Source organism: Bombina bombina, chromosome 10 (assembly GCF_027579735.1).
Source record: "Bombina bombina isolate aBomBom1 chromosome 10, aBomBom1.pri, whole genome shotgun sequence".
Lineage (NCBI taxonomy): Eukaryota > Metazoa > Chordata > Amphibia > Anura > Bombinatoridae > Bombina > Bombina bombina.
In genome coordinates, this window is record NC_069508.1 from 205,540,605 (window position 1) to 205,558,484 (window position 17,880).

At 39.2% G+C, this 17,880-nt stretch overlaps 1 protein-coding gene across 2 annotated transcripts in view; it reads right to left on the reverse strand.

Annotated features, from left to right (window-relative positions):
• Positions 1 to 1,851: 1,851 nt before the first annotated feature.
• The window catches only part of KANK4 (KN motif and ankyrin repeat domains 4), a 355,274-nt gene continuing 339,245 nt past the window's right edge, over positions 1,852 to 17,880 (reverse strand). For both annotated transcript variants that reach the window (XM_053693649.1, XM_053693650.1), the window contains exon 10: positions 1,852 to 2,434. In XM_053693649.1, the coding sequence (XP_053549624.1) occupies positions 2,306 to 2,434 (129 nt within the window). In that variant the 3' untranslated portion in view covers positions 1,852 to 2,305. The remainder of the gene's footprint in view (positions 2,435 to 17,880) is intronic.

Here is a 17,880-nt window from a genome sequence, read left to right on the forward strand (position 1 = left end):
AGCTGGTTGTGGCGGATACACTGTCCAGGCTCCCGCTGGCTGCTGCTGAAGAATCCTCCACAGAGTCGGATGTAAAAGTGTATGTTGATTCAGTTCTGGCCTCTAAGTCCATTTCTTCAAGGAAACTGGAAGAGATAAAGAAAGAGACATATTTGGACACAGATCTGCAAGAAGTTATAAGGTACATAAGAGATGGCTGGCCCGAGAGCCGGGCAGCCTGGATGTCTTTAAATGCTTACCAGCCAGAGAGGTCGCAGCTCACGGAGCTGGAGGGGTTGGTGCTGTTCCAAGACCGTATTGTAATTCCTGTCAGCATGAGGAAGGAGATGTTGAACAGGATACACGATGGGCACTTAGGCATCACAAAGTGCAGAGAAAGAGCAGCTACAGCTGTATGGTGGCCTGGGATCAGCTCCGACATTGCAAATCATGTGTCTAAATGTGCCTTTTGCCGGGAACGCCGGCCTACTCAGAGAAGGGAGCCCTTAATGTCTACTCCGCTGCCTGCGGGGCCGTGGCAGAAAATAGCTGCTGATTTGTGCGAACTGCACGGGAAAAAGTTTCTTGTTGTTATCGACTACTATTCCAGGTATTTGGAAATAGCACCCCTGAATGATATCACAAGTCAAACCGTTATCATTCGCCTGAAGAGCTTGTTCGCCCGCTGGGGCATTCCAATGGAGCTAGTGAGTGATAATGGCATGCAGTTCGCTTCTACAGAGTTCAGTGCTTTCAGCAGGGAATATGATTTTGTACATTCTACGTCAAGTCCACATTATCCGCAGGCCAACGGAATGGCTGAAAGGGCAGTTCAAACAACAAAATTCATTCTAAAGCAATCTGAACCGTACCTAGCCCTCTTGTCATACAGGGCGACGCCCATTCAAGCCACCGGGTTTAGCCCGGCACAGCTGATGCTAGGACGCCAGATTCGCACTACTTTACCCTCTGTGGGTGTCTTCAAGCCGCCTGGCCCTGTTCCTCGGGACGAAGTCCTTAGGAGGGATGAAGAGGCCAAAAAGGGTTATCGTTTCTTCTACGACAGGAGACATTCTGTCAGGCCTTTACAGGAACTGAAAGCGGGCCAAAGTGTCAGAATTAAACTGGATGATGAGAAGAAATGGAAGACGCCTGCTACGGTAGTGGGCCGCTCTCCAGAACCAAGGTCTTACACAGTCCTTACAGAGGGAGGGACGGTTACACGCCGTAACCGAAGACATCTTCAGCCTGTACCTGAGAGTCTGGAACCGGATACCTCAGTACCACCGCCGGTGGGATCCCCTGTTCTAAGGGAGGTGCCTTCCCCTCAGCAAGATCATAGCGGGGATATATCTTTGCCTCCAGCAGACTCTTGTTCACCATCTTCTGTATCAGAGGACAGTTCATGCAAAGTTACATCAAGCGGAAGAGTGGTGAGGCTTCCGGCCCGATACAGGGACTGACTTTAGCTAGAACAGTGACCGGAAGTATGGGCAGAATAATCCCATGGTCACTGTGGACTAGGGTAGTCTACCCCGATGTCCAAGTCAGGATGTAATTTATTTGTTCATGTTTTCTAATCTATCTGTTTTTATAATGTTCTAAAACAAAATGTTGTTGTATACCCTGTTGGTGTACCTTGTTATTTAATATATGCGAATGTATGCTTTGCCTTTGAAAAAGGGGAAGATGTGATGATAGCAGGATGTGATGTCACTAGCATGTGGGCGGGGCTTAGGTCCGGTGTCTGTGTCGCAGTTAGTTTAGTACAAGCAACCTGTCTGGATGTGTATTGCTATGCTCTGTAATAAAATAGAGTTGTACCATCATTGCTGTGTCCTGCATATGTCCTGCATCTCATGACAGTTAATATTTCAATTTAAACAGCTTTTACCTCAAAATTATTAAGTTATTAAAAATGTCAACATATGCAAACTGCATTCTTTCATATGGATGAAAACATTTGTGTGTACAACGTCTCCCTAACTTTGTGCTTGTAGAGAACAATGTGTAAAACTCTGTTTTATTCATTATGGGATCAGCAATGATTTTAACCAAATAGAACATAGAAAATACTGGTAATTAAGTGAATAATAAATACAGAGTGTGTAATACTGACACTTAAATATTAATGACCATTTCTACAGAGGTTATTATCTGTGAATTTCTGCTGAAATCTAATGACCTATATACTGACAATGTACAGGAAACAAGTATATGAGTGCATTTGTAGAAACATATGCACATACTTCAGATCATATCAACACTCACAAATCTACAACAGAGTGAATGGCTATATAATAGGACTTTTGTTCTCCAATTTCATTTACAATGAGGCGCCTCTTCCCGTTTCAGTTGAGGCACTGGAACGTCTCTGCTCTGTGTGGGTTTGTAGAAGTTCTGCAATCTCGCTGTGGGCAGAATGTGTAACAATAGACAAGGCAGAGTTGCCAGCCTGTTGGGAAAAAGAAAACAAACAATTCAGTCAGTTATAATTTAAAGCAGATTGTTAAACATTAGAATGTTATTTAAAGGGATACAGACATATAAAAGATCATTAGTTTTTTTATTTTTATTTAAAAGGACAGTCAACATTACGTACATGATTCAGAGAATGCAATTATAAACAACTTATCAATTTACTTCTACTAATTAAATTTATTTGCTCTCCTGTTGTCATTTGTTGAAAAGCATACCTAGGTAGGCTCAGGAACAGCAATACACGACTGGGAGCTAGCTGCGGTACATATATACCTCTTGTCATTGGATCATATGAAGTGTCCAGCTAGCTCCCAGGGACATGAAACCTAAATCTTGCCTTTAACCCCTTAATGACCGAGGACGTGCAGGGTACGTCCTCAAAAAAAAGGCAGTTAACGCCTGAGGACGTACCCTGCACGTCCTCGGTGTGGAAAGCAGCTGGAAGCGATCCTGCTCGCTTCCAGCTGCTTTCCGGTTATTGCAGTGATGCCTCGATATGGAGGCATCCTGCAATAACCTCACATGGCCATCCGATGCAGAGAGAGCCACTCTGTGGCCCTCTCTGCACCGGACATCGATGGCCGGTATCGTTGGTGGGTGGGAGGCGGGTGGGCGGCCATCGGTGTGCCGCGTGACGTCAAGGGGGGCGGGATCGGGGGCGGGACCGTCGGGGGCGCGCACGGAGGGTGGCGGGCGGGCGCGTGCACGGGGCGGGAGCGGGTGGGAACCGCTACACTACGGAAAATCTTTTAATAAAACCTGCCTAATCTTGTTTGTGCAAAAGCACAAAAAGCGATCGTGGAGGGGTGGGGGGGTTGGTTTGTGTGTGGGGAAGCTATACTACAGAAACTTTCAACAAATTAAAAAAACAAACAATTTTTTCTTCTAAACTGGGTACTGGCAGACAGCTGCCAGTACCCAAGATGGCGCCCATTAAGTTAGAGTGGGAGGGGATAGAGCTGTTTGGGGGGGGGATCAGTGAGGTTGGGGGCTAAGGGGGGATAGTACACAGCAGCATATGTAAATATGCTTAAAAAAATCATTAAAAATATATATATATAGCTTTTATTTTAGTACTGGCAGACTTTCTGCCAGTACTTAAGATGGCGGGGACAATTGTGGGGTGGGGGAGGGATCAGGGGGTCTGATGTTTCAGGTGGGAGGCTGAGCTCTACACTAAATCTAATATTAACCCTGCAAGCTCCCTACAAGCTACCTAATTAACCCCTTCACTGCTAGCCATAATACACGTGTGATGCGCAGCGGCATTTAGCGGCCTTCTAAATACCAAAAAGCAACGCCAAAGCCATATATGTCTGCTATTTCTGAACAAAGGGGATCCCAGAGAAGCATTTACAACCATTTGTGCCATAACTGCACAAGCTGTTTGTAAATGATTTCAGTGAGAAACCTAAAATTGTGAAAAATTTTAAGTTTTTTTTAATTTGATCGCATTTGGCGGTGAAATGGTGGCATGAAATATACCAAAATGGGCCTAGATCAATACTTGGGGTTGTCTACTACACTACACTAAAGCTAAAATTAACCCTACAAGCTCCCTACATGCTCCCTAATTAACCCCTTCACTGCTGGGCATAATACACGTGTGGTGCGCAGTGGCATTTAGTGGCATTCTAATTACCAAAAAGCAACACCAAAGCCATATAAGTCTGCTATTTCTGAACAAAGGGGATCACAGAGAAGAATTTACAACCATTTGTGCCATAATTGCACAAACTATTTGTAAATAATTTCAGTGAGAAACCTAAAGTTTGTGAAAAAAATTGTGAAAAAGTGAACGATTTTTTTTATTTGATCGCATTTGGCGGTGAAATGGTGGCATGAAATATACCAAAATTGGCCTAGATCAATACTTTGGGTTGTCTACTAAAAAAAAATATATATACATGTCAATGGATATTCAGGGATTCCTGAAAGATATTAGTGTTCTAATGTAACTAGCGCTAATTTTGAAAAAAAAGTGGTTTGCAAATAGCAAAGTGCTACTTGTATTTATGGCCCTATAACTTACAAAAAAAGCAAAGAAGATGTAAACATTGGGTATTTCTAAACTCAGGACAAAATTTAGAAACTATTTAGCATAGGTGTTTTTTGGTGGTTGTAGATGTGTAACAGATTTTGGGGGTCAAAGTTAGAAAAAGTGTTTTTTTTTTCAATTTTTCCTCATATTTTATAATTTTTTTATAGTAAATTATAAGATATGATGAAAATAATGGTATCTTTTGAAAGTCCATTTAATGGCGAGAAAAACGGTATATAATATGTGTGGGTACAGTAAATGAGTAAGAGGAAAATTACAGCTAAACACAAACACCACAAAAATGTAAAAATAGCCTTGGTCCCAAACGGACAGAAAATGGAAAAGTGCTGCGGTCATTAAGGGGTTAATGATTCAGACAGAGCAGGCATTTTTAAACAGATTTCCAATGTACTTCTTTTATCTAATGTGTTTTTTTCTCTTGGTATCTTTGGTTGAAAAATATGCCTAGGCAGGCTAAGGAGCTGCAATGTACTGCTAGGAGCTAGCTGCTGATTGGTGGCTGCACACAAATGCCTTTTGTCATTGGCTCACCTGATGTGTTCAGCTAGATCCCAGTAGTGAATTGCTGCTCCTTCAACAAGGGATACTAAAAGAATGAAGCAAATGTAATAGCAGTAAATTGGAAAGTTGTTAAAATTGTATGCTCTGTCTGAATCATGAAAGAAAATGTTTGTGTTTCATGTCCCTTTAAATTAATTTTAACTGTTTGTCATAACACAATCCTAACTTGTATCAAAAACATTTGGCTCTAAATACCTCAAACTTTTCAATCCTAATTTTGAGCCAATTATTGTTAAATTAAGAAAAACATAGTTTTTATTCATGTTCAAAAGCTGTTGATTTTGTTTTTTACTTTGTAAGACTAAAGGAATAATCATTACTATTTTGTGCACTCAAATGCAGGGGTGCCAATAGTTATTTGCAAATTTAAGTGGTAGTTATTATGGTAGCAATTAGATAAAATGTCACCACAGTTATTTTCTTTGTACACTACATTTATTTTCTGGGAGCACACTAAGGTCTCTAGAGTACGAGTGGCGCAATATCATTTGCATGCGAGCCATATCAGGTTTTCAACGCCGTTTGCGAGCAAGTTAAATTCTGTCCATATTACGAGTTGAAAGTAAATGTGAACGCTTGAGAGCAATCCCAATTTACGCTAGAATAATTACCGCAACTTCAGAGCTCTGGTTAATTGTTATGTGAGTAAAAAAAAAGTGTCACAAAACGCATTAAAAAATAAATTTATAAGTACAGTTACATGGGGGCGGAGCTTGAGGCTGAAGCGACAGGACGTAGGTTAGAAGAACTCCTTACTTTATTCAATATTTTAAGTGCTATTTTGCCAACTTTATATAAGTGGGCACATAGCAATAGTACTATTGGAGCATAATCTTCAAAAAAAACCCTGCTTTATGTTCTTCGGCCGCAACTAACTACTACTAAGAGGACTTCCATGTAGTGAGGCCTAAGTAATCAAGCCAGATACTAGAGCCTAATAGATTTGAGACTCTTATACATCAACCCCAGGAGATTGAGCTAGAAGCTATCATGATGAAAATCTCACAACTGTTACATGCCCTCTTGGATGATTTTGAAGCGGCAGTGCTTAATGACTGCAACGCTATTCTGCAGAACTTACACCCAGATGAGCTGCATCAGAGTCTAGGGATGCCGCTGCCAGCGGCACACCAAAGCCAAACTGAGGAGAATATGGAGCTATAGGAGTTGGAACATGCCTCGTGGGACACGGCCGATCTCAGGGGGCCGGATCAATATCCGCTTAAGCCACCTACCAGACGGTGCAGTAGCTCCTGAGAGAGATTTACGGGACACTCCAGTAAATGTGGTTACTCTGAAGAGGCTGGCAGTGAGGGGCCCTAGCTGCTTGGTTACATAACTATACTGGGGTGACCGGATGGTCCCAAATGCTGGGATTGCTATACCTATACCAGACCCAAAGGAATTCAACACCTCGGTCATTGCATAAGAGCTTTGTTCCCGGGAGACCGATGGATTATTTCTGCAGGATACAAGAGTACCTTATGAAATGTGCATGGGGCAAGAGCATGAGACTACTGGTGTGGGGTAGGATACTTTGTAATACCGAACAGTGCAAATATTACCCCTCTGATGTGCCACTTTATCCGGCTATCTTTATAGTACACCATCCTCTAGTATTTGAAATCACTGCTGAAAACAGAGATATATGGCGCCAAAGACTGTTGTCTATATATGGGACTTTTAACTTCTCTGAAGTCAGCTGTTGCACTCAAGTTAACCTAAAATGCTAAGGGAGTCTCTAGAATTACAAGTTCACTATGTATTTTTCTCAATGTCTCTGCCCCAACTTGACTAATGCTAATACTGTAATATGAATGTATATGTCTGTAATATTATTATTCCTATATTATAGTCTACATTTTTAAGGGAGCATTAATCACTACAGTTCAAAGTTGATAGACTAATATAGGCAGAATACTTTATGTTTATACCTGCTAAGCTCTTATGTTATGTACACTTTCATTTGTGCAGAATCGCTTGACCAGACAATTCCTCTAGTCTAGGTTAGATACCGTATAACTCCTGTTCATTTTAGTATTCATTGCTTCAGTTGCTTGCTTTGCATATATCTATATTTAGAAATTACCCTCATATTACTATTCTTCCCCCCCAAAGTAGTCATATATCTATTAGATTACTAATGCTGGCCTTCATTACTAAGCCCATTTAAGATCTCGCTATTTGAGATGTATCATTAATATGACCTTAATCCCACTAATGATATGTTGGCTTCCATGTTTAGAAATAATAGTCCATAACAGAAATATGAATTAGAAATAACAAAGAGGGCGCCACATAGTGTGATATTGTAGATTCAAAGCCAAAATAGGTGAATAATGTAAAGGCTTACCAGAGGTAATGGCACCGTATGGTAACCGGTGCTGACAGGCAGGCTAACACTTTCAGTGGCTAGCACACTGGGTGGTCTCCGGCAAGCTGTTCACAGGTGATGTTCAGCGTTTCTTTGATTCGCGTCTGTGCGGCTGAAACCTGAGACGCTGCGGTAGAGCAGATACTTTGATGCCTTATCCAGGAAGGCCTTCTCTCAAGCTGTGTCATTTATTCCTTCCAGTAAAAGCAACGCGTCACTCCTCTCATTCGATGTCACTAGCACGCTCTGCAAATCTGCAAATCTTGCAGATTTGCAGAGCGTGCTAGTGACATCGAATGAGAGGAGTGGCGCGTTGCTTTTACTGGAAGGAATAAATGACACAGCTTGAGAGAAGGCCTTCCTGGATAAGGCATCAAAGTATCTGCTCTACCGCAGCGTCTCAGGTTTCAGCCGCACAGACGCGAATCAAAGAAACGCTGAACATCACCTGTGAACAGCTTGCCGGAGACCACCCAGTGTGCTAGCCACTGAAAGTGTTAGCCTGCCTGTCAGCACCGGTTACCATACGGTGCCATTACCTCTGGTAAGCCTTTACATTATTCACCTATTTTGGCTTTGAATCTACAATATCACGCTATGTGGCGCCCTCTTTGTTATTTCTAATTTACAGACACCTTCCACCCGAAGTCCAGCGGAGCCTCGCCGCCAGCACATTTCTATTGTTGCAAAAGACACAGCACCATTTCTTCATATGGACTAATATGGTTTGTCCATAGACATTAATATCTTTTACTATTTGTTATCAACATATATTTTTTGTCAGCGCACCCCGTTCACGGTTCCCCTAGGGGTTCCTATTTTTGGTCATAACAGAAATATACCTATATCAGGGTGTCATGTGACAGTTGTTTATTTCCATGTTGGTATTGTCTAATACTATTTGTGTTTTTTCGGGAGAAAAGCTTATGGGATTGCCGCCTGCGGCCGAGGCGACAGGACACAATGTTTTATAGTCCATTCCCAAATCATTAACATCTGAAGTATCTCACTGTAATAATTGAGACCACATAGTTGGTTACCGGTACTTTGCCTATCTACTACTTAGTGATATTGGTTGATATGCCCCTTTAGCCATATATATGAATACAGGTTAAGTCCCTAGTTAATATATGACCCTATGAACACTTCTAGGATATCTGCTAGTTTACTAGCGTACTCCTGTTGTTATTAGATATTGTAACACGCATTTATTAGACTCATTCTAGATTTGTGCTTTCTCTAAATAGTAGAGGGATAATTCTATAGGTATTGTACAAAATTTTACCTCTAATATACTACATTCTAGGGTCTTATTTTCAGTTATATATCTATATGAGTGCTGTGTCAATGTAATATTTTGTTTGTTCTATATCTCATATAAACTACTAGCTCTGTCTATAAATTTATACAAATAGAGTCCCAAACTTAATTTTATTAATGTCTTTGAACTGCTGGTATGTGCTTGCGTAATTTAGCCACCCCAACATAGGCCTCTATTACATGGTGGTGACCCAGTCAGCGTCCTAGATCCTAGTTTGTAATCTTGCATGGACTATGGTTAGTGTTAACTCCCTCCCATACCCTAGATATTGTCCTTATGCGTAGACTCTTCATATAACCTCTACATATTTCGGTCTATCCATAATACGGGATTTATAAAAACTATACTCTACCAACTTATGCTCCGCCCTCCCAACTATTTAGCTTACTCAGTAAGCCAAGGGAATTATATCCTAGTAAACCTATCCCTAAAACTACTATTTGCGGCATTTTATACTGATTTTCAAGCTTATACCTATTCTCCTTTCAATTTATATCTATCGGCTATAGCATATATCAAACTAGCATTACTCCCAAATATTATCCTATTTTTTTAATCAACAGCCAGAGTGTGGCTAGCGACTATGTAGGAAATTTGTTGATATTCTATTGATAAAGAAAAAGGAAAATATAGGGTTCACAATGTATACATTTGCCAAATATGTATGTATCCTATATCGATTGTGATTTATTTTTTGTCATGGCGCATTGTTATCTTGTAACCCATTGTATGACTATTGCTGACTATCTATTTTTCTGTAAAGTTTCTATCAAACCTTAATAAAAATTATTATAAAAAAAAAAGTACAGTTACACCAATAATAACACTATCTGATTAAAAATGATTAACCCAAAACAATTGCAATAAAAAGTTATACGTGCTCAAAGATATATAGGCCAAACGTGCTTTTACATAGAGATCCATAGGAACACATGTATATGCATGTATATAAATATAAATGTATGTATTGCTATACATGTAGAAACACAAGAGATATAGAGATGGCGCTAAGCAAAATAGAGAATAAAATCACTAAAAAAAGCTAAACTATGCTAATATCAATATACATGCGTATTTTAGAGCTCAAAAGGCCCCAGAGTACAATATCAAATATTCAAAAGTCTCTCATAAACAACATTCACAAGATATAATAATAATAATAATGGAGGGGCGTGTCCTAACAGCGAACCTGAATGGTCGCACTCTCCATGAGCTCCAGTAGATTGACTAATAATCCGCTGATTATTATCTATATTTCACAGCTGAATTGGACCATAACAATATTATACTGCCTTAAATTGAGCATACCACTGTCTTTCGGCTGTGTTTATGAAACCAGTGCTCAGGATTGGACTAGATAGGCCTGAAGCAGCGGCTTGAAACAGGCAGCGTTCCCCCTCGGTACGCCAAGGTAATTGACCACAACAAACAAAATATCTCTAAATAACACAGGATAACACGCAAGACCTAGCATCAACTTGCATCTAAGATTCTACTTGCTAGAGATACATATCTGATGGCAACTATGGCTGCTGAGGCCATGTGGCAACGCCATGATGCGCACTTCCAGAAAATTGAGACCTTACTACGGAAGCTGTTGGATAAAGCACCATCGGAACATATGATACAGTTCCTCTACCAGAAACAAGCATCCATACCATCGACTATTGAGTCTCCAGAAACCAGGTGACAGACACGCAACGCATTAGATGTGATAAGTCAGAAAAATAGCGCTGGGGTACTACCGGATCTCTTGGAAAATCAACACGATACAATGATTGCACCAACTATGCCGGTGAGTGAACCACTGCCAGCTGACTACCCTGTAAGTAACTGAATGCATGGAAGGCCTAGCTGTATAGATGTCATCTTTCCCTTACCGTGTGGCCCGCAATGTGGTACAGAGCCTCCGGAGGTATCATGTGGCCCTCACACGGCATCATCCAAACTGACGCCGGCATCAGGTAAAGCAGCGACGACAAACGTAAAGGGGACTCCTGACATAACACCTCAGACAAAAGGTCAGATAATGATGGTCGTGTGATTGAGGGAGTTTGTGGGGTGCTCCTGGGAGACTACGGCCACTAAATTGAAATACCCCGGGCATGTTTTTGAGAGCTGTAAATCTGAGGCTAGATTCCAATCGTTTGATAACGTGCAACTGATGAACACCCCGGATTATATTAATTATATGAAAAGGTTTTCATATAATTAAGTTGCATCTAGACTTCCCCAGCCATCCTCCCCATCACCCTCCATCCCTGCTAGTAAAGTCATCTCTCCATCACAGAAGCACAGTAAGAAGGCGCTCATACAGCATGGTGATTGAGATCGAAAGTTTCCATCTACCAGAATACGAAGAGTGGCAAGTGATATTTACAGCAAAGAAAGTTCTATCTACCGGTGGATACCCCATCCAGAGGGCTTAATCCTTATCAGTTTTACTGAATAATCCTTACCTCATATGATTGGGGGATTTTAACGTAAGTGCAAACCCAAAAGGGGACACACATCAATTTAAAGAAGAAAACTGAACTGTTTACTACAATTTCACTTCTTCGTTTGCTATATTGGGGACTATTAGCACTTGATTTTCATAATATCATTATTATTATTATTACATCTTGTGAATGTTGTTTATGAAAGACTTTTGAATATTTGATATTGTACTCTGGGGCCTTTTGAGCTCTAAAATACGCATGTATATTGATATTAGCATAGTTTAGCTTTTTTTACACCTAGATTTAGAGTTTTGCGGCCGAAGGGGTGCGTTAGCTACGCGTCTTTTTTTTCTAGCGCTGCTTCTAAACAACGCTGGTATTGAGAGTTCTCTGAAGGGCTGCGTTAGGCTCCAAAAAGGGAGCGTTGAGCCGAATTTACCACCACTTCAACCCTCAATACCAGCGTTGCTTACGGACGCGGCTAGCTGGAAAAACGTGCTTGTGCACGATTCCACCATAGGAAATATTGGGGCAGTTTGGACTGGATAAAAACCTAACACCTGCAAAAAAGCAGCGTTCAGCTCCTAACGCAGCCCCATTGTTTCCTATGGGGAAACAGTTTCTAAGTCTGAACCTAACACCCTAACATGAACCCTGAGTCTAAACACCCCTAACCTTACACTTATTAACCCCTAATCTGCCGCCCCCGCTATTGCTGACCCCTGCATTATACTATTAACCCCTAATCTGCCGCTCCGTACACCGCCGCAACCTACATTATACCTATGTACCCCTAATCTGCTGTCCCTAACATCGCCGACACCTATATTATATTTATTAACCCCTAATCTGCCCCCCCAACGTCGCTGCTACCTTACCTACACTTATTAACCCCTAATCTGCCGACCGGATCTCGACGCTACTCTAATAAATGTATTAACCCCTAAACCGCTGCACTCCCGCCTCACAAACACTATAATAAATATTATTAACCCCTAATCTGCCCTCCCTAACATCGCCGCCACCTAACTTCAAGTATTAACCCCTAATCTGCCGACCGGACCTCGCCGCTACTATAATAAATGTATTAACCCCTAAAGCTAAGTCTAACCCTAACCCTAGCACCCCCTAAATTAAATATAATTTAATCTAACTAAATAAATTAAATATTATTAACTAAAGTATTCCTATTTAAAGCTAAATACTTACCTGTAAAATAAACCCTAATATAGCTACAATATAACGAATAATTATATTGTAGCTATTTTAGGATTTATATTTATTTTACAGGCAACTTTGTATTTATTTTAACTAGGTACAATAGCTATTAAATAGTTATTAACTATTTAATAGCTACCTAGTTAAAATAATTACAAAATTACCTGTAAAATAAATCCTAACCTAAATTACAATTAAACCTAACACTACACTAGCAATAAATTAATTAAATAAATTACCTACAATTACCTACAATTAAATAAACTAAACTAAATTACAAAAAAAACAAGCACTAAATTACAAAAATAAAAAAAGATTACAAGAATTTTAAGCTAATTACACCTACTCTAAGCCCCCTAATAAAATAACAAAGCCCCCCAAAATAAAAAAAATTCCCTACCCTAATCTAAATGAAAAAAGTTAACAGCTCTATTACCAGCCCTTAAAAGGGCTTTTTGCGGGGCATGCCTCAAAGTAATCAGCTCTTTTGCCTGTAAAAAACAAAACACAATACCACCCCCCAACATTACAACCCACCACCCACATACCCCTACTCTAACCCAAACCCCCCTTAAATAAACCTAACACTACCCCCCTGAAGATCTCCCTACCTTGAGTCATGTTCACCCAGCCGGGCACCGATGGACCAAAAGAGGACATCTGGAGCGGCAGAAGTCTTCATCCTATCCGGGCAGAAGAGGACATCCGGACCGGCAGACATCTTCATCCAAGCGGCATCTTCTATCTTCATCCATCCGGAGCGGAGCAGAGCCATCTTCTTTCAGCCGACGCGGATCCATCCTTCTTCCCCGACGCTTACTCGCTGAATGAAGGTTCCTTTAAATGACATCATCCAAGATGGCGTCCCTCAAATTCCGATTGGCTGATAGGATTCTATCAGCCAATCGGAATTAAGGTAGGAAAAATCTCATTGGCTGATTGAATCAGCCAATCAGATTCAAGTTCAATCGGATTGGCTGATCCAATCAGCCAATCAGATTGATCTCGCATTCTATTGGCTGATCAGAACAGGGAGGTGTTTGACATGTGAGCGGTAAATTAAATAAATAAATAAATATATATATATATATATATATATATATACTGTGTATATACAGTCATGGCCAAAAATATTGGCACCCCTGAATTTCTGTCCGATAATGCACAACTTCGCCCAGAAAATTGTTACAATTACAAATGTTTAGGCATTCTCATGTTTATTTCTTTTGTTTGTATTGGTATGACATAAAAAAGTGAAGAAAAAAAAGCCAAATCTGTCAAATTCCACTCAAAACTCCAAAAATGGACTGGACAAAATCATTGGCACCTTCTCAAAATTGTAAGAAATAATTGCATTCCAAGTTTGTCATGCTCCTGTAATATGTAATTAAAATCACCTGTATCAATTAACAGGTGCTGACAATATAGAAATCACACCGCAACCAGTTAAAATGTTAAAAAATTGACTCAACCTTCCTGTTGTGTTTCTCTGTGTGTCACACTGAGCATGGAGAAGAGAAAGAACAGCAAAGAATTGTCTGAGGAATTTGAGAACAAAAATTGTGGAAAAGCATGGACAATCTCAAAGTCCATCTCCACTGAGACCTTAATGTTCCTGTGTCCAATGTGCGCAACATTGTCAAGAAGTTTACAGCCCATGGCACTATAGCTAATCTCCCTGGACGTGGGCGAAAGAGAAAAATTGATCAAAGATTGCAAAGAAGGATTGTTCGAGATGACCTTTAGGCACAGGGTACAAATGTTTCAGCTCGCACTATACGTCGCCATCTGAAGGAAAAGGGATGCTATGTTTGTAGACACAGGAGGATCCTACTGCTGACACAGAAACATAAAAAAGCCAGTTTGGAGTTTGCCAACACTTACCTGAGGAAGTCAAAATCCTTTTAGGAGAATGCGCTGATGGACAGACGAAACAAAACTACAGCTTTTTGGTAAATCCCATCATTCTACTGTTTTCAGAAAAAGAAATGAGGCTTTTAAAGAAAATAATATAGTACCTACAGTCAAACATGGTGGAGGTTCACTGATGTTTTGGGGTTGCTTTGCTGCTTCAGGCACTGGATGTCTTGACTGTGTGCATGGCATTATGAAATCTAAAGACTACCAAATAATTCTGTGGTGCAATGTAGGGTCCAGTATCAGAAAGTTGGGTCTCCGTCACAGGTCATGGGTCTTACAACAGGATAATGACCCAAAGCACACGTCAAAAAGCCCCTAGAAATGGTTTAAGACAAAGTGCTGTAGAGTACTGAACTGGCCAGCAATGAGTCCAGATCTCAATCCTATAGAGCACCTGTGGAGAGATCTCAAAACAGCAGTTGGGAAAAGTAACCCTGCAAGTCTGAGAGACCTGGAGCAGTTGGCGAAATAAGAGTGGTCCAAAATTCTAGTAGAAAGGTGTAAGAAACTCATGGATTTACAGGAAGCAATTGATTTCAGTTATTTTCCCAAGGGGTGTGCTACAAAATATTAAATTGAAGATGCCAATAATGTTGTCCAGTCCATTTTTGGAGTTTTGCATGGAATGTGTCAGATTTGGCTTTTTTTCTCGACTTTTTTGTGTCATACCAATACAAACAAAAGAAATAAACATGAGAATGCCTAAACATTTGTAATTGCAACAACTTTCTGGGCGAAGTGATGCATTATCGGACAGAAATGCAGGGGGGTGCCAATATTTTATATTTTATATACTGTACAGTATATACATATATATTTTATGGAACAAGGGAAGAATAGCAATTCATATCCTGCACAACTAATCCCTATAAAATTAATTGAACAAATCTACCTAGATCTGAAACCCACAATAAGGCAAAATATAACTATATAATGTTACTACTATAAAATTCCACAGTAAGAAGGGGAGCAATAATAAAGTGTTTAATGGAGCAGACCAAAGGCATAATACAATGTCAAAATGTATAAACAGTTCTACTCCTATCATAGTGCACTATGAAACAACAATGATAAAATAAAAATTATAAATGAGAGCTCTCAAAAAACCCTAATAAAAAACAAAAAAATAGTCCCCAAATTTTTTGAAGGCACAATAAATGGGTAACATTCTGCACTTTGACAGAGGAGTTGTTATCCTTTTAGGTATATAGCGAAACCACCATTTGAAGAGTACGTTGCCAGACGCCTCCACCAGAACCTGATGGCTAATATTCTTCAACCTTGGTTTCTCCTGCAAACACTTTTGCAGCAAAGGGTTTTTATGTATTGATACATTTTTAGTGATGAGCAAAAACGATATTTTGAACACTAGGATTATTATCCCTTTTTTTTTTAATGTTATAGTATAGATACAGCTGGATGAGAAGACATAAATCGGATTCAAGAGTATTCTGAATGAAAAAACAATTAATTTAAAATTTAAGAATTTTTTACAGATTAATATCTATCAAATTTTCACTATCAATTTTCGTTAGAAATTATATTCTATTAGGGATTTTGACCTGTGGTTAACCACTTCCTAAAAATCTTGACAAAAGATAATGAATTTTTATTTTACATTTCATTCACCCAGGAAGCATGCATAGTTTATTTCTTCATTCATTCCTAAGGGTGCAAGTGATCTTAGGTTATAAATCCATTTGCATTCATTTTGAAGCAATATCCTATCAATATTGCCTCCTCTATCTTTGAGGTCTATTTTTTGAAGGCCCTTAATTTGAGTTCATGTTTATTACTGTTATAACTATAAAAAAAGTGTCTTGCAACACTGTTGGTGTCAATTAATTTATTCTTTATATCTCTTTTGTGTTCTTTTATTCTTTATTTTAGCTCTCTGTAGGTCTTGCCTATGTAATAATATGGGCAGTTACAGTAAATCAAATAAATTACTCCTTCACTCATACAGTTTATGTGTCCCTGAATGTGCCACTTGTTCCCAAATGTATCAATAAATTGATTTTCTATTGTCATGTTTATGCATACTGATTATTTGAGCATTTAAAATTCCCATCAATATTTTTGTATTTAGATAGCCAATTATTACTTTTATTTAGTTGAAAATGGCTTTTAACTAGCTTATCCTTGAGGTTTGGTGCTTTTCTAGCTGTCATTTGTGGGGTCTCACCTACACATTTAGCTATTGTAAGTCTAAGGTAAGAATGTGCCCATGTCTTAAGAGAATAGCTCTTATTTTGGTCATTATAAGTACTTATAAATCTAACTGTTACCTCTTTTTGTTCATCTTTGATTTTATATAGAATTTCATGTCTATCTGAGTATCTGGCTTTATTATAAGCCTTTTTTAGGCAATTTTGTGTATAACCACGTTCCTTAAATCTCTCTTTCAATTCCCTTGCTTCTGTTTTAAAGGTTTCAAGTTTAGTACAGTTTCGTCTATGTCTGAGATATTGACCTTGTGGTATGTTTTTAAGTAAATGTGCTGGATGATGACTATCTGCTCTCAGCAGGGTATTTCCTTCTGTTAGTTTTCTATGGGTGGCCGTTACAATTGATTGTCATTTCTTATAATAAGGTCCAGAAAGTTAATTTCAACTTTACTACTGGTGTAAGTAAACTTTAAATTATAATCATTTATATTAAAAAAAATGAATCAAGTCAATTAAACTTCACTCTGTACCTTCCCAAAACATAAATGCATCATCTATGAAGCGTATCCACAATGCAATATGATCTTTGAAAATACCATCCCAAATAACGTATTTTTCCCAAAATCCCAGGTACAGGCATGCGTACATTGGAGCACAGCATGTACCTATGGCTGTACCTAGGATTTGTTAATAAATTTTATGATTAAAAACAAAATAATTATGTCTCAACAAGAAATCCAAAAGGGAGATCACAAAATCAGTATGTTCACTGTATTGGTGGCCTCTTTGCTCCAAAAAGTATCTACAAATTTCTACTCCTTTATCATGTGGAATTGAAGAATATAATCCTTCTACATCAATTGCTACCAGCAATGTATTTCCAGGAACAAAGAGGCCCCCAAGTTTTTTAAGAACATATAATGAATCTTTGACATAGGATGGCAATATATGAAGGAAGGGTCTAAGGCAATAATCAACATATTCTGAGATTTTTACGGTTAATGAACCGATCCCAGATATTATGGGTCTACCTGGTGGAGGTAGTTTAGCCTTGTGTAGTTTTTGAATAGTATAAAAAGTAGGTATAGTTGGAAATTTCACTTTCAGGAAATCAAGTTCCCGTTTATTAATTATACCCTTTTCAAGGGCTTCCCCCAAGATTTTATTTAATTGGTCAGAGTAAAGTTCAGTAGGATCTTTTTTTAGAGGTTTATAATGCATTTTATCAAGAACTTGTGCCGTATATTCCTTCAAGTAATCTTTTGTATTTAGGATAACGACATTGCCGTCCTTATCTGAGGGCTTAATGGTGATGTTCTTATTAGCTTGAAGTTATTTAATTGCTAACTGTTGTT